The following is a 19201-nucleotide window of genomic DNA, read 5'->3' as shown; positions in this document are numbered from 1 at the left end:
GCTATAGAGATCAGAATTCAGAACTGAACTGAGTGGGCAAAATACATCTGGTTTCATGCGGTAGGTCCTGGACATTTCTTAGAGGTGACGGGATGACATCCCACACAACCACACTACGGTTCATAGTGAAATCAAGTACAGTTTTATTTAAGAATTGGAAAGAATATTCAGTATCTGTGAAAGAAAATCCAATTTAAAATATTTAAATAAACATTTCTGCATGTAAAAAGAAGAGTAGAATAATTACTCCATTAAATTACTCTCCTAGCTACGGGACGGCTTCCTCTAGAGCAAGCGCTTGGGACCACCGCCCCGACGGCTGGCGCTCCAGGCCCAGGGCAAGGCGGCAAGCTCTCACAGCAGGGCACAGAGCGCAAGCCTCCCCCACCAGCCTCATCAAGCCACTACAGAAGCCAGGTGGCGGTGGGAGATCCCAACTATCTAAGGCAGTAAGAAAGTGCGGAGAAGGGACAGTGGTTAGCTGTACCTGTGACGGAGGGACTGCTGCCCGAATGAGCCTGAGCTACGGCCGACCCTCCTGAACCTAAGCTAGTAACATGAGTACGGTTGAGGAGTATTTCTCTATCATGCCAATCATTCCGAGTGTTAAATAAATGCAAGGGTTAACAACGTTTAGTCTCTAGGCCCAAGAAGTTCCCACAGATGACGGCCGGTGGGGTACGCCGCCTTTCGCTTTCAGCCGGGCTCACGCTACTCACTTCCTCTCCTGGAAGCTGCTCTTCTTGGCCCCAGCCTGCAAATCCTCAGACGGTTTCACTGCACGCTCCTTCAGAGTAGCTTTGTTCCATGCACTGCCTTTTCTCCATTTAAGAATCTCTTTAAAACCCGCAATGGAAAAAGTCAGTCATCTCTTGACAGTTTCTTAATTTGAGGGAACTGGTGACGTGGCCTTTACCCAAAAAGCTTTAGGGAATACCCAAAAAGCCTGTACTTCATTAACCTGATTCTCTGCCGGGTACAATGTCACTGCTAAATTTATAAAGTTAAAAATAATCTGAGAATGTCAGTACTAGATGAAAGTCAATCACCTGCCAAGTCTTCCCCTAAGTAGCTCATCTTTTCTCCCCAAGTAACTGCTGACTTCTACCCTGGGTGTACAGGTCGGGGGCGGGGGGGGGGGGGGGTCTCCCTACTCCCACCCACGGGACTGCTCTTTAAAGCCAGGCGGTGTAACAGCAGCATCTCACTGCAGAAACACCAGGCCTGCCTCCTGAGCTCAAGGGCCTGGCGGCAAGGTGGGCTTCGCGAACTCCAGCAGGTGGACAAAGCTGAGACCACTTTCTGTCCACAGAGCTAGGGGCCATCAGGAGCTGTTCTCCATCTATTAAACACAACTTCACAGCGCTCCCCACCCCCCCCGCACCCGAGGGGAATGAAAGCTGGGTCCAATCCTGTTAGATGCAGCACAGAACTTTCCCTCAAGAAGGTGGGGATGGCTCCCGATGCCCCAGACACGCCCTCCTCCAGTCTGCAGTCCTGAGGAGTGGCGTTGACTTTGCTAAGTGTGGTCTGGAGAGCAAGCCAGAACGATTCGACTTAAGTTCCCAGAGTAAGAGCATGTCGACATCCCACTGGGGAGTGTTCGTGCCAGAGGGACCGGCTGCTGAGAGTTCCAGCAGTGGCCTCGGCCGATCTGGCTGCAAGGCCCTCTCGAGGGCCGATGGCAGGGTCCACTCACACCAGGAGAGTGTCATCCCAGGAATCAACAAACCCGTAAACCTCTTTGGTATATATAATAACGAAAAAATAATTAGGCCATGGAATCTAGAAGTCAGTACTACTTCTGAGTTGGTAACACGCTCTTCTGAACACAGAACTCCAGCGTCTGGTACGGCCGACCGGGTCCGCGTCTGTGCCATCTCGCACGGTGCAGATTCCATTTACGCCGTCTCTCCTATCTAAGGATCAGAAACGTCTGACGTTGCTCTTCTAAGTTTTCACAACACCCCTGTGAGGTAGGTGGTATCGACCCCATTCTACAGATGGGGAGTCTAGGCACGGAAAGGTTAAGTGGCTCCTGAAAGCCGCCGGGCATGGCATGGCCGCTGGGCGGCTCTCGGTAGCGGCCACTGCCAACTGCAGGAAGGATTTCGTGCTGAGACCAAGGCCCTCTCTTGTCCAGAATTAAACCAGGGCCTTAAAGCTGATGCAGTTAAAGCCAAACCACTCTCCCCAAACTGGAAAAACAAAAATACTAATTCTCAGTTGGGATCATTTGTTCTATTTAAGACTTTTGTGAGCGGACTTGCTTGAATTGTGTAGTTATATACGCTCGAACAGTCTGTCATGGCATTAGAGTTGGTGGAATTTTGAGAACAGAATATAGAAATCAATAGTTAAGAGACTTCCATGGAAACACAAAAATATGAGCTGTGACGCGGTAAGACTAAAACCGCAAAGAAACAAGGAGAGCACTTCCCAGTGGTTAACAGGCCTTACACAGAGCGGGCGTTCAGTTAGCATTTCTTGGATAAAGGAAAAATGACACATCTTCCAACATGCCTGTCACCGATAACAGCCCCCTCTCGGAAGAAGAGCAGGAGCCAGGACCCCGGGGAAAGCCACAGGGGCCCACAGTCTGCCTGGCTTGGGGCGCCCTTGTTAACACAAAGCCACTCAGCCAAAGCATCCGGAGATGTCCATGCTGGCCTTCTGCCAAATAAAAGTTGGGGCTCGGAACACTAAGCCCCCTTGAAATTTATACCGCTATTTATAAAAATAGATATGCAAATACGATTAAATATATTAAGAGCCAAAGTGCCTTATAAAGAATTATCTTTAAAACTGTATAGATGCTCATGCACGTAAGCACAGAAATGAGGAGGTCAAAGCTGTGCTGTCTGTGTTGTTCGGTTAAGGATTCTGAATGTATTTCTAACACTAAGCGCTGTTGCCCACGTACCCCTTCCTGCCAAAGAAGCCTCACTCAGTGATGAGCGAGCCCACCGCTCCCAAGGGGTCCTCGTTACACTAAATGCCTCGTGGGGGATGCTGCGCGGCCTGGGCTGTCACCAGGGCCCTTCTAGGGGGTCAATGTCGAATATTGCTATTATTGGCTCCTTGTCCATCTTCGATCTGTGTCCTACCTTCATTCAGCCCAAGAACAGATTGCTCTAGGGTGTGGGTCCTTTGGTCCTAAGGCCTTCTGACCACTGGTCTTGAGTGATATTCCAGAAGAGTAATTGGTGACATATAAAATGGTTCAGAAAATCCATTCTGCAGAGCGGCTGACGCGGGGCAGCCACGGCCCAGGCCACGTGCAGTGTGAGGCCTCTGGGCCTGGCCCGGCCCGCTCCAGCTGTGTTATAGCTCGACCTTGACCCCTTTTATAAAAGGCAGCCCCGTGGGCACCCGCTTCTTATACTCCAGGTACTCCTCTCCAAAAAAGTGAATTAACGAGATCTCCTCTTCTTCTGTTCGATCTCGGAAGAACCGCCACACTGTCAGAGCGTAGCCAATGCCACAGATGGGATTACACAGCATCACCTGGCGGAGGACACGAAGGTGATCAGGGTCAGTGTCCTGACACCAAGCACTTCAGTAGCACCTGTTTCTCCTGAATATCCACATAGGACTTCCTGCCAACAGCCCAAGAGACTCTCAGAATACTACTAGGGTCTTTGAGACCTGAGGCCATTCACTGAAACCTTACAACTCCTTTCACATTAGAGCTAAACAAACACTGAGCACTATAGTTTTTTTCTAGACACTTTTTGGTGGTTCCCCTTTTTTTTTTTTTTACATTTTGTTTTTATTTATTTGACAGACAGAGATCACAAGTAGGCAGACAGAGAGAGGAGGAAGCAAGCTCCCTGCGGAGCAGAGAGCCCGATGTGGGGCTTGATCCTGGGACTCTAGGATCAGGACCTGAGCCAAAGGCAGAGGCTTTAACCCACTGAGCCACCCAGGCACCCCTTGGTGGTTCCTCTTATATCAGAGAGATCTAAAAATTAAAAGATCACCTTTTCACGGGATGCCTGGGTGGCTCAGTTGATTAAGCGTCTGCCTTTGGCTCAGGTCATGATCTCAGGGTCCTGGGACTAATTCCCACATCGGGCTCCCTGCTCAGTGGGGAGTCTGCATCCCCCCCACCCGGCCTGTGCTCCCCCTGCTGTGCTCACTCCTGTGCTCTCTGACAAATTAATAAATAAAATCTTTAAAAAATAAAACTAATTAAAAAATACAAGGCCGGGCGCCTGGGTGGCTCAGTGGTTTAAAGCCTCTGCTTTTGGCTCAGGTCATGATCCCAGGGTCCTGGGATCGAGCCCCGCATCGGGCTCTCTGCTCAGCAGGGAGCGTGCTTCCTCCTCTCTCTATGCCTGCTTCTCTGCCTACTTGTGGTCTCCGTCTGTCAAATAAATAAAATCTTAAAAAAAAAAAAAATACAAGGCCAACTTTTCAGATTTCAGTCCTCAGGGCAGGTGACAGCAGCTCCCGATCCCACCCCAGGTGTGAGTTCCTGTGGAGCTCCCAGCCTGCCCCTTCCCGTTCCATGCTCACACATACACATACCCCTCACAGCTACCTCGCCCCTCCTCCTCGCCCCCTCGCCCTAACCCTATACCACATACAGTGCTATTGTGAAATCACCAGTCTTCAAACCACTCCCTTGCCCAAACCAAGAAAAGCTGTGCCTCAGTCATTTCCTCCAGCCCGTTCCCCTGGGCTGTACCCACTTGGACCGCCATCACCTCCTCACTCATGAGCTTTTCCCACTTTGAGAACATCTTTCCCCACTGAGACACCGCCAAACAACCCCTCCAGGCCAAGAACATCTCCCTGCCCTCAGGAACTTCTGTGCTGTGTGGGAAACCTACCACTCCACCCCTGTCCACTCTGACGGACCCCCACGGACACATGTCCTCCCCAAGGGGGCAACTTCCACCCAGAAAGTCAGGCACATGCTCTCGACTTCTTATTCCCATCACTGCTTACGGGGTACTTAGCTGTATTTCAAGCCCCAGAGAAGCTCTTTCCAACCAAACAGCCCCCACAGCAACCCCCTGGGGTGGCACTGCTGTGCTCAATGTGTGAGGGCAGGCAGGCTAAGCAGCCGACGCGGAAGCCAGGACTGGCCCTGTCGGCGATCCTGCAGCCTGCGCCCTCACAGCCACCACACCCTGTGGTGGGGTTTCCCAACTGCAGGCCTCAACCTGTTCCTGAGCCCTGAAACCCATTCATTGCATCATAAATAGAACTACAAATAAGACAAGAAACAGGGTATTTTGTGCTCAGTAAGTACTATCCTGGGAAAGGCCTGTTCCACTTTTATACACGCGTGTGTACTGGGTGACAGTGTGAAAAGATCTATGGTCACAGAGGTGGGCAAACTTCATTCCTAGAACACTTCCGTATGTAGGCGGCATTTCTGGCAGATGACGGATTCAACTACCGTCAGCTTGTTCTCAGGGAATACGACTGCTGATGCAGTGTTAGGTTTCAGAAATGCAAGTATTAAAATAAGTCCTGGGCGCACTGTCCTGCCCCTTCTACACCACTGGGGGTCACCAGAGAGTCCCCAACAGACCATGCATTGCCAATGGAATGCTTGGGGGCCCCAGACTGGATTTTCCCAAAGAGGTGAGGAGTGTCCTAAGCTCTGGTCGCATTCTCTGGCCAAGTCTTTCTAGGACCAAGAGAACATATTTAAGAGGCAACAGACAGGAAACAAGGCTTGGTCTTCAACCTTAGACAGAACAAACCTCCGTAGCTCACGTTAAGTCTAATCCAGACCTTGGCCTCATCAACAGCAGCTTCTAATGAAAATCAGAATCCACCTGAGCAGCAGAAGGCTCTCTCCCCCTAAAGCCCCATCTCTGTCCTCACCCAACTGGAGTGCTCCAGATCTAAGTCAAAGAAACAGGGAATGGGTATAGCACCTAGAATCACCAGGAGCTTACAAGTTTAGGACACCCAGATTTTAGGCATATAGTAAAAAAATGTTAAGGACTACATCAGTTCTTTTGCATTTTATTTCATTCTCACTCAAAACACGACAAGGGGCAGATGTACCTATTTAAAGGAGACCAACAATCTAAGAAATCCACTGAAATCCACTGAATTGGACACTTTGAAATGGTGAATTTTATGGTATGTGAGTTATGTCAATTTTAAAAAAGTAAAAGAAATTAAAGGCAGCCACTGTCAATTCTGATACTATACCTGGGTTCCAATACTCCAGTAAAACCACCCAACATAGGAAGGGTGCCGGAACCAAGCGTACACTCCACTTGTCACCAGGGTGTGGGTTTCTGATTTCTCATTCTGCACCACGTGGTTGAAATTGGAGCCGGCGGTGAACATCGCCGCTTTCCTCAGACACTCTCCAAAGACCACCATGAGCAGCCCCGTTGCACTGAGCCAGGTGATCTGCTTCAGTTCTGGAGGAGAGACAGGTGAGAAACAGGAAGTGAAGACACCGGACTGTGGTGCTCACCCTGCGGATGCTTAAAATTAACCTATTTTTCCAAGGCTGCAACATGAGGAAACATGCCAGCGGGCAATCCGCATTTGTCATCACATTAAGACTTAATTATAAGCAAAACACATGCCCCTAAGTTGTGCTGTTCATCCGTTCAAAGTGCCAACAAGCCAACCAGAGCATCTTGGCGAAGACCTGATGGACCCCCCATCCACGTTCCTCTGCCACATGCCCCACTGCTTCCCCTGGGGACAAGGAGAGCTAAGGGAAGCAGAGAAGGATCTAGTGTCTCCCGCCCTGGCTCTTTACTGAATCCTGGGAACCACATACATTTTACTTAATTTGCTGTGAAAAGTTCAATTTGAGAGCAGGCTTCAGATGTACAGCTTTTTGTTAATAAAATCGTCACAAGAAAAGTCTCAAGTCCCAGAAAATGAACAGATGCAAGTGTCTGACTGTACGGTTAGGACTGCAGCTACCACGGGTTGGTACGTTAGGTAGTGTGGCATGTTACGGCAGGCTTCGGGCAAACGGTCAACCCGTCCTCCATTCAAAATCCAGCAGTGGAATTCACGGGCTCTGCTTGTCCTCTATAAAGAGCTTAGTGAGGATTGAGATCTGGGGAAAATCACTCCGAGAGATTATACCTGAGAGGTAAACCCAAGTCACTGCCCTCAGGCCTGCACAAAACCACCCTTCTCCCCTCTGGAAGAGAAAGTAGGACACACTGACCTGGCCAAAAGATATTTTCTAGTGTGAACTCAATCCAAGAAGAAAGAGCAGCTACTGTGTACTCCAGACTGTGGTTCAGGAGAAAGGAATCCAAGGACAGACTTTTGGGGTTATTGACTGCTGTGACTAAGTACTCCGAAAAATGGAATAGTGACAAGGAGCACATGTACCTGTTTAAAAACAAAAAGACAGAGAGGTAAGCTGGGGCAAGGGAATCAAGTCAGCCATAACTCAAAGTACGAATCTGGGTCTGCAGAACTGTCCCTTAATTCTCAGAGAAGACCCCGTTGCTACCTCTGAGAGTGGACAGCGGGCACCCACCTGTAACACGACTGCTCAGGTTTGCAGAAGGTGGGGTTTTAAAAGGACTACATGCGGGGCGCCTGGGTGGCTCAGTGGGTTAAAGCCTCTGCCTTCAGCTCAAGTCATGATCCCAGGGTCCTGGGATCGAGCCCCGCATCGGGCTCTCTGCTCAGTGCAGAGCCTGCTTCTCTCTCTCTGTCTCCGCCTGCCTCTCTGCCTACTTGCGTTCTCTGTCAAATAAATAAATAAATAAAATCTTAAAAAAAAAAAAAAGGACTACATGTGGGATGTAATAGACCAAACGAACACAGGTAGGGAAGGCATTATGGGCCCACAGCCTGGTAAAAATGATACTACACCCCGTAAAATATGAACGAGGGGCATAACAAAAACCAAAGCAGTGATGTATGTTGAATACAAAAGTTCAACAAAACAAGTAATCCCAGCGAAGAGGGATTAGATGGCTCAGAGTACTGATAACAGGAGATAAAGCTTTTTACCTTGAAGCCACCGGTTCATATCCAGGTCAGGGACTAGAAGGCTGAAGGGCCTGAAATCATAGTGGAGGGGACAATCCTACACTGGCCGTGGGGGAGGCACTAGAGGTGACCTAACAGAAATTAGAGACGGAAAAGGCCTGTGAAGACGAGCCTGAGCCTTGCCCCGTCCTGTCACGGAGGACCTGGACCCTCTTCTGGGAAGGGCTCTTGATATTACTGACGAGGGCAGCAGCCGGGAGGGTGCCCGGGAGGCCCGTTTCTGCCTGCAGCAGACGCAACCAGTGGGCACAAGCTCTTGGGGTTCAAGACCTAGGAGTCTAGGTGGGAGTTAGAGACCTTCCGCCACTCAGAGATGAGACAAAGGGACGAGGACACACCACGTCCCACCCTCTGATCCTCCCACCCTCGCCTCAAAACCATTATTCCCCCAAGTATTCTTACCAGCCAAAGTGATTCCAAGAAGACTGGCTGAAACTTAGCAACACGCCGCAGCCGAACACAAAGCCAAGGAAACAAGCCCGGATGGCTATCTGAAACGGACCCAAACCAGCTCAGTCACCGGGCTGCTCCGGGAGCACGCGCCGGCACTCAGGAGCACACATCCCACTTCTTGGGATAAGCAGGCTGCCGGCAACCCAGTACCGCTGCCGTGCTCGGCGATAACAGGTGAAGCAGGGAGGTCTGGGCTCAGAGGCCGCCGCCGCCGCCGCCCCTCTCTGGCGGTGTGGCCTTGGGCAAGTTACTCAGCCTTTCTGGCCCTCGGGCTTCCTCACACACACGATGAGGGTAACCACAGACCCAGCCCTGGGGGCTGCTGTGAGGAGCACGCACGTAACGCACCGAGAGCAGTGCCCCCTGGTTCCAGCTGCCATCGCTAGGATTGCTGCTATCGCTATCCTGAGCCGTGGGAAAACCGCATGAACCTCGTTTACGGGCAGGATTTCCCCAAGACCACGCAGCGAAGCTGGTCCGGGCAAGCGCGACTCCGAGTCAGTGCGGGCGCCCCTGACCTGACACTTGGCAGCAGGTAAGTCTCCACACCTTAAATTACGTAAAAGAACTCGCGGGCCCGCTCCCTCCCCACCCCACGCGCCTCTGCCGCAGCTGCCGAACAGCACCAACTGCGATTTCCCACCCACTCCGCCGGAGACGCGGAGGCCCGCGCCCCTTGAGCCCCGAGCCTGGCGAGGCTGCGTCCCTCCCGCCGCCTCAACTCGCGGATGAAGAACACGCCCAGGGGAAGCGGCCCCGTCCCCCGCAGGCCCAGCTCCCGACCCCGACCGGACCGAGCCGCGCGCCGTGCCCAACCCACCCGGCTCCCGCCCTCACCCCGGCCCCCGCCCGGCCCCGGCCCGCCTCCGCCCGGCCCGCACCTGGTAGCGCGGCGGCCGGTAGAGCAGCAGCAGCAGCGCGTTGAGCCCGGCCACGTAGAGCGCCAGCCCGGTGCGGCCCTGCAGGCCGGCGCGCGTCAGCAGCGGCAGCGCGAGCACCGAGGCGCCCAGCAGGAAAGTGGCGAGGCTGAGGCGCGCCTCGGAGCCCGGCGGAGCCCGCGCCGCGCAGCCCGCCATGGCGCCGGGCGGCCGACGAGCGGGCGACGGCGACGGCGCCGGCTGTAGCCCGGGGAAACCCGCCCGCCGCGCCTGCGCACTACGCCGCCGACGCCGACCGGGAAGTGCGGCTGCCGGGAGCCGCCGCGCCTCCCGCGAGCTCTCGCGATACCACCGCTCCACGGGGCCGGTCCCCCAGCTTTGGCGGGAGCGCCCCGCCCACGGCCCCGCCCCGTCCGTGGCCCCGCCCTGCCAGTTCCCCGAGCCCTCTCCCTCCCCCCGGGAACCCCTGACCCAGGACGAGGGGCGAACGGCGGGCGGGGCAGCGGGGCACCCGGGTCCCGGGCCGAGAAGTGGCCGCCTGCGTCTGCCAGAAAGGAACCCCAAACTCAAGAATGCCCCCGTCCGAAGAACTCGAAGCGACCCCGCCCTCGGCCAGCCCCGCACCGTCCCCCCGCGAAACTGACACCCTCGGGCGCGCAGGCGCGAGCTAGGCCGCGAGCTGGGAGCCCGGGCTGCTTCCGCGCGGGGACCCTGCCCCGGAGACAGCCGGAAACCCACACCCGGACTCTGCGCGCGGGGTGACCGCCCACTTCAGTTCGCGGTGAGGGAGAATGTTGGCGGTCGTGAAGAGCTCAGCAGACACCCGCTTTTAAAAGGCAGAGTACGGAACTTTACAGGGCGACCCTGGCTTCGCTTAGGGGAGCAAAAGCAGATGTGTGAGCCTGGAGAAACCGTGGGAGTAGAAGCCACAGTTTTTTAACAGCGGTCATCTTCGGGTGACAGAACAGTGGGTGACTTCCACTGTCTTCTGTGTATACTTTTGTATTTTCCATATTGTGCACAATCAACATACATTACTTTTTAAAATCGGAATTTTTTTTAAAAAGTGTTCATGGCCTCCCCCAGGGGAGCTCACAGAGGGGTGATGAAGGGGAAAGACAAGTAGAGGAGTGACTGGAATAAACTTTGGAGGGGTGGGAGTGGGATAGGAGCCAGGGAAGAATGGAGAGGAGGGAGAGGGACGCCCAGGAGGGGCCTGCAGGTGGGCAGGCAGAGGGTTAGGGGGCCGCATGGGAGGGATGCTGGAGTTAGGTCTTGGGGCACTCAGGGACTGGCAGCTTTACGCTGGAAATGAGAGCAAGGACATCGATGGAGCGGGAGGGGGGGCGGGCACCAAGTTTGCAGACTCAGGCAGGAGAAAGGAAGCCTGAGTTGGGATAGGGGACAGGCCCCCGGAGAGGCTGGAGCCCAGAGTAGTGGGTCAGAGAGTGCTGAGACCAGGCGAGGTGTGCACTGCAGTCACCCAGACCTGCATTTGAGCGGCTAGCTGCCCCATCCTCTTCTGTCCCCACAGGACCTGGCAGGAGGCCTGGTGTCTAAGCAGCTGAGCTCAGGGAAGGATGGAGAGCCTGGGATTGAATCCTCGTCTCAGCACTGCCAGGGCCCAGCTTTGTAACCTTGGACAAATCATCTCCAAATCTCAGCTTCCTATAATACAGGAATCCTCATTTCACTATCAGGTATTGATAACATTCTGCAAAGCCCAGTACCATGTTTAAATGATGCTGAGGGGCACCTGGGTGGCTCAGATGGCTGAGCGTCTGCCTTCAGCTCAGGCCATGATCTCCAGGTCCTGGGATCAAGCCGAGACCCATGTCAGGCTCCCAGCTCAGTGGGGAGTCTCCTTCTCCCTCTCCCTCTTCCTCTCCCCCTGCTTGTGTGCTCTCTCTCTAATGAATAAGTAAAATCTTAAAAAATAAAATAAATGATGCTCAGAAAACATATGCTAAGCTGGGTTCATGGGAATTGAAAAGAGACTTAATGTTTTTAAAATCCAAAGTTGCCTAGTTGTAGTACCACGTAGGAAGGAGGCATGGTGTTGCTGGGGGCTGAGAACTCATGCTCCCAGCACTGCCCCCAATTTCTGATGCTCTCACCCAAACTCAGTACCTCTCCCCCAATTCTGGAACGTCTCAGGGACCCCAGAGAATAATTGCATCTTCACTCCTGGGAGAGAGTCTCTTCCTGGGGCAGAGAACTGCTCCCAGGAAGCCCCCTTTTCTGGCCGTTGCCATCTGCTGTCCACACTGACTTAGGGCCCTGATGCACCCCAGGGACCATCCCCATTCTGGGGGCACAGGGTGACTGGAAATCCAGTTTGGTGAGCCTGAGCAACACTCTCTTCTCTATCCACGACCTCCGTGTAGACCATACCTCTCGATCAGCTCCATCTTGGAGAAGGAAGAAAGAGGGGAAACAGTCCCCTGCAAGGGATGGCCGGACCAGAGGGAAGGGGGATTTTTAGAAGTACCTGGAGTTGCTGAATCTGTCAGGGCCCACGGCTCATAGAGCAGTAACGTAGGAAAGAGACAAGTAAGCAAATATGTGCACACAGTGGCATAGACCCAGAGAAACCGAGTCACACACAGATCGACGGATACCCAAAGAAACAGTAATTCACAGGGCAATATGGACAGAAATACATACACTGAGACCCGCTTTCCTACCAGAGAGGGAAGCAATCTGGTCAAAAAAAAATCCACTCTAGGGGCGCCTGGGTGGCTCAGTGGGTTAAGCCGCTGCCTTCGGCTCGGGTCGTGATCTCAGGGTCCTGGGATTGAGTCCCGCATCGGGCTCTCTGCTCAGCAGGGAGCCTGCTTCCCTCTCTCTCTCTCTCTCTCTCTCTCTGCCTGCCTCTCCATGACTTGTGATCTCTCTCTGTCAAATAAATAAATAAAATCTTTAAAAAAAAAATCCATTCTGGGTCCATTTCTCCAGCGTCCTCCCCAGGCACAACAACAAGCCCATAAAAATAGAAGAACATAAAGGTAAAATACTCAGCCCTGGGATGCCTCACTTGCTTTCTTTTGTAAATAAGCATTTGAATGTGTTTTGTTCTTGGAGCCCAGAGGCATGCACAAAAGGGAGCCCTTTCTCATGCAGGAAGGTCCCTCCACAGGGTCTCCCCTGTGCCCCCCTCGTCCTGCCTTTCGCCCACCAGCCGCCTTGGCTTTCCACCCTGAGCCCAAGAGGGGATTCCTCCCGTTTCGAGAGTCCTAAGAACCGCCTCGAGTTTCCCAAGTTAAACTGCAGGCTGAGATGAAATTACCCTCTTTTTCTTAAACGGGGTTCCTTGACGGAGCAAGGGAGAATGTATGGAGAGGGGATCCCCCAGAGCAAGCTGGAGGCGTCACCAAGCCCCTCAACCCACATCAGCTTCCCAGGGTGAGAAGTTTGTTCTTGTCCAAACTCGACGCCACATAAAAAGTCTGAGAACGGGCCTCTCCCTCTTCCCTGCTGGTGGGTCCCTGGTCAGTTGTTGTTAGAGGGGGCCTCCTGGGGGCTCCTTGTCACTCACAGGTCCTCTGTCCCATCCACTTCCCACGTGGAGGCCTGGAGGGGCCTGTTCAGTTTAGCTGCTGCTCTCCCCAGGAGGGAACCCTGATCCTCCAAAGCTTTTCTTCTCCCTCCTCTGGCTATTCTGGGCTCCAGGCATGAAAGTCCCCTCTCTCTAGTCTGGAAACGGGGAACTGATGCGTAATTTATGAGCCCATCAGCCCGAAGTGCATAAGTCATATGTGCACAAAAGGGCCGGGTAAATATTTAAAGATTAGAGCCAGCTGGGGAGAGACACAAAGGGCTAGGACAATAGGGGTGTCTCTGAATTCACTCTCTCTGAGCTGGGCCAGCCCGGTTCAGTGTCGAGGCACTCAACGCAGTCCCAGCCTTTGTCCCTTGGAGGGCCCTTGGCGGCCGGTCTATTCCGAGTTGCAACACAGCTTAAGAGAGTTAAACAATCGCGGCCTCTCCAACCCCATCTGGAGACAATCGGCTGAGCCATTTCAGAGTTTTGCTGTGTCCCGATAGTTAATTACATGAAGCAATCACTTCATTCCACTTTGAAGTGCATCTGCAGAGACCCACAGTGCCTTTCTCTCCCCTCTCACCCTCGGTGGCCTCTGTGGCACTCACAGAGCATTGCTTTCAATGTCTGGGTGCTGGAGGAAGGGAAGGGGCTCTCACCCAGGGTGAAGAGGCTACGCAGGGCCATCACCCGGGAGGGCTGGTGGAATATCCAGTCCGGCTCTTGTCCTGGGACCTGCAACTCCACTCCCTCCCTACCTTTCCAGACCTCGGTTGCTCTGTAAAGTTCTTTCTTTTGCCAAAGTTGAGAAAACCCAACGTGGGAAGGGAGGTCACTTTTTGCCTTAAATTCTCAAGTCGGAGGAAGCTGAGGGCTCTGAGTATTCTTGGAAGCCCCCAGAGGCCTCCAGAACTATAGAAGGAATTTTTTCCTTGAATGAGCAAAGGACAACCTGGATCTCCCCAGCGCTTTGCCAGAACTTGTGCTCCTTTGCAGAGGCCCCCTAGGGATTCCAGATGCTAAAGATGGAAAGGGAGTCGGTGGCCTACATCCCAGTTTGCATAAGCTGGGGTTCTAAGTTGGTCTATGTCCTTCCCTGCAGCCCGAGAGTACTTCGCCCGGCTTGCTCTCAGATAAGGGGGGGGGGGGTGCCGCACCCCGCATCTCAGAAATCGCCTCTCCTACCTCTACGCTCCCCTCCGGAGCTCCGCCTCCCTGTGAGTGCGGGTGGGAGGCTCAGGCTCAGAACCTGGAAACAGAGTGGGGGAGGGAGGAGAGGAATTGGGTCTTAGTGGGGAGGTGGCTGCCCAGGAGCCCGAATTGCGGGTAAAGTGGGGGATTTCCCGGGCACGGGAAAAAGCCCGCGGCGAGGGGGAGACGGGGGATGGAATCCGCCCCGGTATCTCTCTCTGCCCCGAGTCTGCGGGACCCTCAGTCGGTTTAAGGGCTGTTCGTGGCGGCCGAGCCACGCTGGGAGTGGGAAACCGAGAAAGCAGGGAGGCCATCAGCCTAGGTGTGTGTGTGGCTGGGGGATGGGGGCGGGCGGGACGCAGCGGGGGTGGTACCTGGGTAGGGGTAGGGCGCAGCGGAGCCGGAGGCCCATTAAGTGGGCGGGGGGCGGAATTTGACGGCTGCGAGTCCAGCCCTGGCCTCCCCGCCGGCCTCGCCGCCCGCCGCCAAAGCAGAACATTGCGAATTAGCTCATTTTGCGGTCAATTTTCCACTGCTTAGGAAAACACTAAGCCACCCACGTGAGCGGCCCCACCCAGCGCGGCCGGGAGCCCTCGGCTCGGGCTCCAGAGGAGCGATGGCCCGAGGGGCTGCGGATGCCGGGGTGCGGGCAGGGGCGGCCCGCGGGCCCCTTTATGGAGGCCCTAACTCTGGAGAGGGGGCGGACCGCGAGGGCTGCGCTGAGGGCCATTTGTTTGCTAATACGCGGCGCTGAAAGGCGCGGGCGGCGGTTTATGGGGAGGGATCATAATTAGAGGACAAATTGCCCCGCAGCCCGCGCGGCTCAGGAGCGGGGGCGGGGGGGAGGGAGACCCGCAGAGCGAGGCGCGCGCCCAGCTTCCGTGCAGATGTGCAGCAGCTGGAAGCCCGCGCGCGGCGGGGCACCAGGAGTTTGGCCCCGAGGGGGCGGGCGCGGGCGGGCTTTGTGGGGCCGGCACAATGCCCTTAACACTCGGCTGCCCCCTTTGTGCCCAGCCGCGCCGCCGGCCGGCCCCGCGGCGCCTTTGTACCGAGCCGCCACCGCCCCAAGCCGGAGGAACGCACGGAGGCCAGTGGGGCCCGGCCAGCCCCGGCGCTTCAAAGCTGCCCGGCGCGTGCCAACGCCGGCCGTCCGGCCTCGGCCCCGCCGCCCAACCCCGGCCCGGCCCGGCCCTGATCCGGCCTGCGGGTCCGACGGCCGGGGCCGAAGAGCACCTCGGGGCTGCGGGCCACGCAACCTATGCCTGAAAGGAGGGCGGGGCGCGATTCTCCACGCTGCTCTGGCTTGAGAACGCCTCTGCCCGGGCAGGGCCCTTCAATACGGCCGGAGGGGGCCGGGGGGCGGGTGTCGGGGGAGAAGACGCCCGGGCTCCACGGAGCCGGGCGGCGGGGGTGAGGGGGCCCACCCAGGCCCCAGCAATATCCCCTCACCCTCACGCTGAGTCCCTGCAAAGGCCAATTTGTTTATTCCCCTGCCGCAGGGCTCGACTGCAGAACTTCGGTGTCCACGCTACTTCGTCACCCTCCGGAGCAGCCATGGGGGCCCGCATTGTTCGCAACCCCATTTTACAAACCCTGAACCTGAGGCCCTGCGAGCCCAGTACAGGGACACAACTCGGTATGAACCCTGGGAGTCCTCTGGACGTCAGCCCCTCAGTCATAGATACTGGAGTCCTGCTCCCAGGGTCCACCCGGGACGCACCAGTCCTGCTGTACGCCCTAAGGGGTCCTGCGGTGGGTGCTTCCTCCACAGAGCTCCCTGGGTCTCCAACCACAGCCCGAACAATGGAAAGTGTTTGGGGGTCCCAGACCTGCAAGAGCACAGAATGGGGCTCTCCCCACATGATCAGTGTCTTTCCTACTCTCATCTTACATTAGTTGAAACCAAGAGAAGGCTGGTGAGAATAAACTCGCAGGCTGTGAGGGAAGTGTCGGAGCCCTACTTGTCCAGCCTGGAAATCAGGGACTGAGGATGGGGGTGCTGTTCTACTCGCCCAGGCTTGAGGCTGCCTGCAGCGTCCCCCCAGTTAGGAGAGGTGGATGGGGGCCTAACAGGGCCAGAGGGTACATGTGCCCAGGTTACACCTTAGCACAGGAAAGCTCCCAGTCCAAGACCACAGCCAAGAGAAGACTGGCTATAGCCCCGAGGGTGGGCTGCATGCTTTAATGGGACACATGTCTCTGCTTGGCCCCCTCGGGCCCAGCCTGTACCCGGCTTTGAGCAGCCACAGGCAGAAAATCGCTGCATTGTCCCGACATTAGGGCGACTAATGTGGCGTTGCCAGTTTGGCCAGAGCGTGAAACCCGCAGAAAGGCATCGCTGGTGGGTCCTCCCTGCCTCAGCATCTTCATCAGGCCCAGAGAGGCCCGGCACCTTGTCAGAGTCATGAGCCAGGCTCGGAGCCATGGGCCCATGGACGTTCCTCAGTGGGTGCCCCCCAGAATGCTTGGAGACAGGGGGCAGCAAGGGGCCTAGTAGTGAGGCTCAATACCTAGGGGCACTAGACACAGGGACAGGACAGGGCATGGAGGGGTATGCATGGGAGGGGACCTCAGACTCAGGGAGTGGTGGGGGTGAAAAGGATAAAGGAAAGCCTGAGAAAGGGGAAGAGGGGGAAAAAAAGAGGGTTCCTGGAGGTGAGGCTGAAGCCGGGGAGAAGAGAGGGAGGTGGGGAATTTCACAGTGCATCCCCTCTCATCTCCTCCCCCTCGGGGTTCCTTGAGCCCAGGAGCGCCTCATTGACATGTAAACGAGAAGCCCTATAAAGGCGACACTGCCTCCCACAGGCACAGATAACGACACCATGGGCACCAAGCCCGGGACCCAAGCCAGCTCCAGTGGTCACTCCAGCAGCTTCCGCAAGGTCTGGGGTCCTGAGGTGCACAGGGTGGGGGCCCAGCTAAGCCGGGGGTGGCGTGGGGCAGAGGGTGAGAGGACCGTCGCCCTGCTCTAAAATACCACCCCTTCACAGATCTCCAAGCCTCTGATGGAGAAGAAGCGACGGGCACGCATCAACATGTCCCTGGAGCAGCTGAAGTTGTTGCTGGAAAAACACTACTCACACCAGGTGAGACGTGGGGCGGTGGACGGGTGGGGTGATACAATCCGCAGCCTCATCCCTTCTAAGTGGGACTGCCCAGCTAAGAGCCCTTTCCACGGATATGCAGATCCGGAAACGCAAGCTGGAGAAGGCAGACATACTGGAGCTGAGCGTCAAGTACATGAAAAGCCTTCAGAACTCGGTGCAAGGTGGGAGGGCGTCTGGAGCGGGTGGGGGTAAAGAGCTGCGGGGAGGGGCGGTGACTTCTGGGGTCGGAGCCATGGATATGACAAGGCCAGATAAAGGAAAAAGGATGGAGAAGAAAGCTCGGGGCAGTGGGCAGCTGGGTGAGGAGAAGGCCCCAGATTGCTGGAGGCAGGAGGCCGCAAAGACCCTGCTGGCTAGTGTGGTTGTAATCCGGGTAGGCGAAGATCTGGACCCTGGGAAGGAAATTCGGTTTGCGTAGCCCCTCCCCTCCCTGCCACTCTTCTGCCCTCCTTTTCCCTCTCCCCACCTCTCCTTTCCTCCTCCCCTCTCCTATTCTTCCCTGCCCTTCACTTTTCTCCCGTCCGCTCCCCTCCCCCCAGGGCTCTGGCCGGTCCCCCTCGGAACTGAGTTCCCGTCGGGCTTCCGCAGCTGTCTGCCTGGCGTTGGCCAGCTTCTGCGGCGCGGAGAAGAGGGCGGCGGTGGCCTGCGCTGCCCCCTGGCGCACGAGCGCGCAGGTGACAGCACCATGGACAGCGCCGGCCCGAGCCGGGAGGCACCCGAGCCGCTCGGCCCCTGCGCCCCCGCCATTTGGGCCCCTGCTCCGGCCACCGGCGGCTCGCGGTCCCCTCCACCCCGGCTCCTCTTCTCTGGAGGTCTTCCCGGCCCGTCCTCCAGCGTCCCGGGGCCGCAGCCGGCACCTCGCCGCTGCACCGAGAGCCCGGGGCCGCGTCTGGGCGTTTGGCGGCCCTGGTGAGTCCCGGCGCCGCCTCGGACTCAAGGGGGCCCCCGTCCGGCCTGGAGACGCAGAGACTGTTCAGAGCGCGCCTGCGGTGATGGCCGGGACCCCCAGTCATCCGTCCCGGTCCCGTGGCAGGGGTGGCTGGGAGGCTGCCGCGCGCCTCGCGGCCGCCGGGGGACCACAATCCAGCCCTCCCAGCCCCACCTACTCAAGCCAGACCCGCTCCCTCTTCCCACCTTCTCGTGGGGCTGGGAGGGGATGTCCCAAGCTGCGCCTCTTTCCCAGGGCCCCTGGCGGGCAGCCCGCCCCCGCCCCCGCCCGGCGGCCACGCCGCGGTGGGAAGGTCGCCGTCCGCAGCGGCGCAGAGCGGACCCCTCGCAGCGAGGAGAATCGCTGCCCCGCCCCGGCCCATTCAGCCGGCGGCGGACGCCGGGTTCCCACCGGCACAAAGCTCGCCGGGTCCCGCCCCGCCGGCGAGGGGCCCCCAGCCCACCCCCACCTTGGACCCTCTCGGCTTCCACGGATCCCCACCCCCTCGGCTCGCGGCGCAGCCCACCCGGCAGGCGAGCTCTCCGAGGCCCGCCCCGCTCCGAGGCCCAGCCCGGAGCCCTCCTGGCCGGGCAGCCGGCCCCCAAGATGTTCCGCCCACCGCTCGGTGCGCCCCACGCCCCGCCGCGCGCGGATCTTCAGGGTCCCGGCCTCCCGACTTCTGGGGCCGCTGCAGAGCCCGCGACCCTCGACCACCGCGGAGCGCTCGGCGCCCGGCTGTTCGTCCGAAAGCGAGGTCGTTGCTGTGCTCGGACTCTAGCCCGGGGTCCCGGTTCTCTAGCGGCGCCCGGGATCGGGGACGGGAAACCGCGCGGAGCCCGGGAAGAGCTCCTGGCACTTCCCGCTCGAGATTCAGAATACAGACAGGGCAGACCTGTGAAATGGGTATAAAGAGACCACGAAGGTCCACATTTCTCTCACGATGCCTGCTTGGGTGCATCTTTTGAACAACCAATAATCGACTTTCCGTAAAACAGTTCCCATTTAGGAGTGCCCCCGCTCTGCGGCGTGCCAAACCCGTTCTGATTAGAGTCAGGGGAGAGCGGCCGGCTCCCCCACTCCACCC

The 19201-nt window shown here is 56.9% G+C and overlaps 2 protein-coding genes across 6 annotated transcripts; one reads left to right on the top strand and one right to left on the bottom strand.

Annotated features, from left to right (window-relative positions):
- Nucleotides 1-119: 119 nt before the first annotated feature.
- Nucleotides 120-9641, bottom strand: ICMT (isoprenylcysteine carboxyl methyltransferase). The gene is made up of 5 exons (XM_047725946.1): nt 9351-9641; nt 8419-8507; nt 7175-7344; nt 6184-6401; nt 120-3507 (listed from the first exon to the last, which is right to left on the bottom strand). The coding sequence occupies exons 1-5, from the start codon at nt 9543-9545 to the stop codon at nt 3325-3327; spliced, it is 855 nt and encodes a 284-aa protein (XP_047581902.1). The 5' UTR covers nt 9546-9641; the 3' UTR covers nt 120-3324.
- A 1078-nt stretch (nt 9642-10719) lies between these two features.
- On the top strand, nt 10720-19055 carry HES3 (hes family bHLH transcription factor 3). 5 transcript variants are annotated; one of them, XM_047725948.1, is made up of 5 exons: nt 10720-11047; nt 15582-15718; nt 17073-17168; nt 17269-17350; nt 17729-19055. In XM_047725948.1, exons 3-5 carry the CDS (start codon nt 17088-17090, stop codon nt 18100-18102), a joined length of 537 nt encoding a protein of 178 aa, XP_047581904.1. In that variant the 5' UTR covers nt 10720-11047; nt 15582-15718; nt 17073-17087; the 3' UTR covers nt 18103-19055. The 5 variants fall into 5 exon arrangements, with proteins under 5 accessions (XP_047581904.1, XP_047581907.1, XP_047581906.1 ...); XM_047725951.1 differs by lacking the exons at nt 10720-11047; nt 15582-15718 and adding an exon at nt 12661-12752; XM_047725950.1 differs by lacking the exons at nt 10720-11047; nt 15582-15718 and adding an exon at nt 14164-14217.
- The last annotated feature ends 146 nt before the right edge of the window (nt 19056-19201 follow it).

Source organism: Lutra lutra, chromosome 4 (assembly GCF_902655055.1).
Source record: "Lutra lutra chromosome 4, mLutLut1.2, whole genome shotgun sequence".
NCBI classification, from domain to species: domain Eukaryota; kingdom Metazoa; phylum Chordata; class Mammalia; order Carnivora; family Mustelidae; genus Lutra; species Lutra lutra.
The sequence above is the reverse complement of the archived record's forward strand: the minus strand, read 5'-3'. Positions and strand labels throughout refer to the sequence as shown.

What these genes read in the sequence shown, in the direction of transcription:
- ICMT (XM_047725946.1), bottom strand. Translation starts at nt 9,545, where the DNA reads ATGGCGGGCTGCGCGGCGCGGGCTCCGCCGGGCTCCGAGGCGCGCCTC. An exon ending in ACCGGCCGCCGCGCTACCAG is followed by an intron (nt 8,508 to 9,350) that starts GTGCGGGCCGGG and finishes GGTCCGTTTCAG; the next exon opens with ATAGCCATCCGGGCTTGTTT. An exon ending in AGAAAATATCTTTTGGCCAG is followed by an intron (nt 6,402 to 7,174) that starts GTCAGTGTGTCC and finishes TCTCTCCTCCAG; the next exon opens with AACTGAAGCAGATCACCTGG.
- HES3 (XM_047725947.1), top strand. Translation starts at nt 16,905, where the DNA reads ATGGGCACCAAGCCCGGGACCCAAGCCAGCTCCAGTGGTCACTCCAGC. An exon ending in ACTCCAGCAGCTTCCGCAAG is followed by an intron (nt 16,965 to 17,072) that starts GTCTGGGGTCCT and finishes ACCCCTTCACAG; the next exon opens with ATCTCCAAGCCTCTGATGGA. An exon ending in AAAAACACTACTCACACCAG is followed by an intron (nt 17,169 to 17,268) that starts GTGAGACGTGGG and finishes ACGGATATGCAG; the next exon opens with ATCCGGAAACGCAAGCTGGA.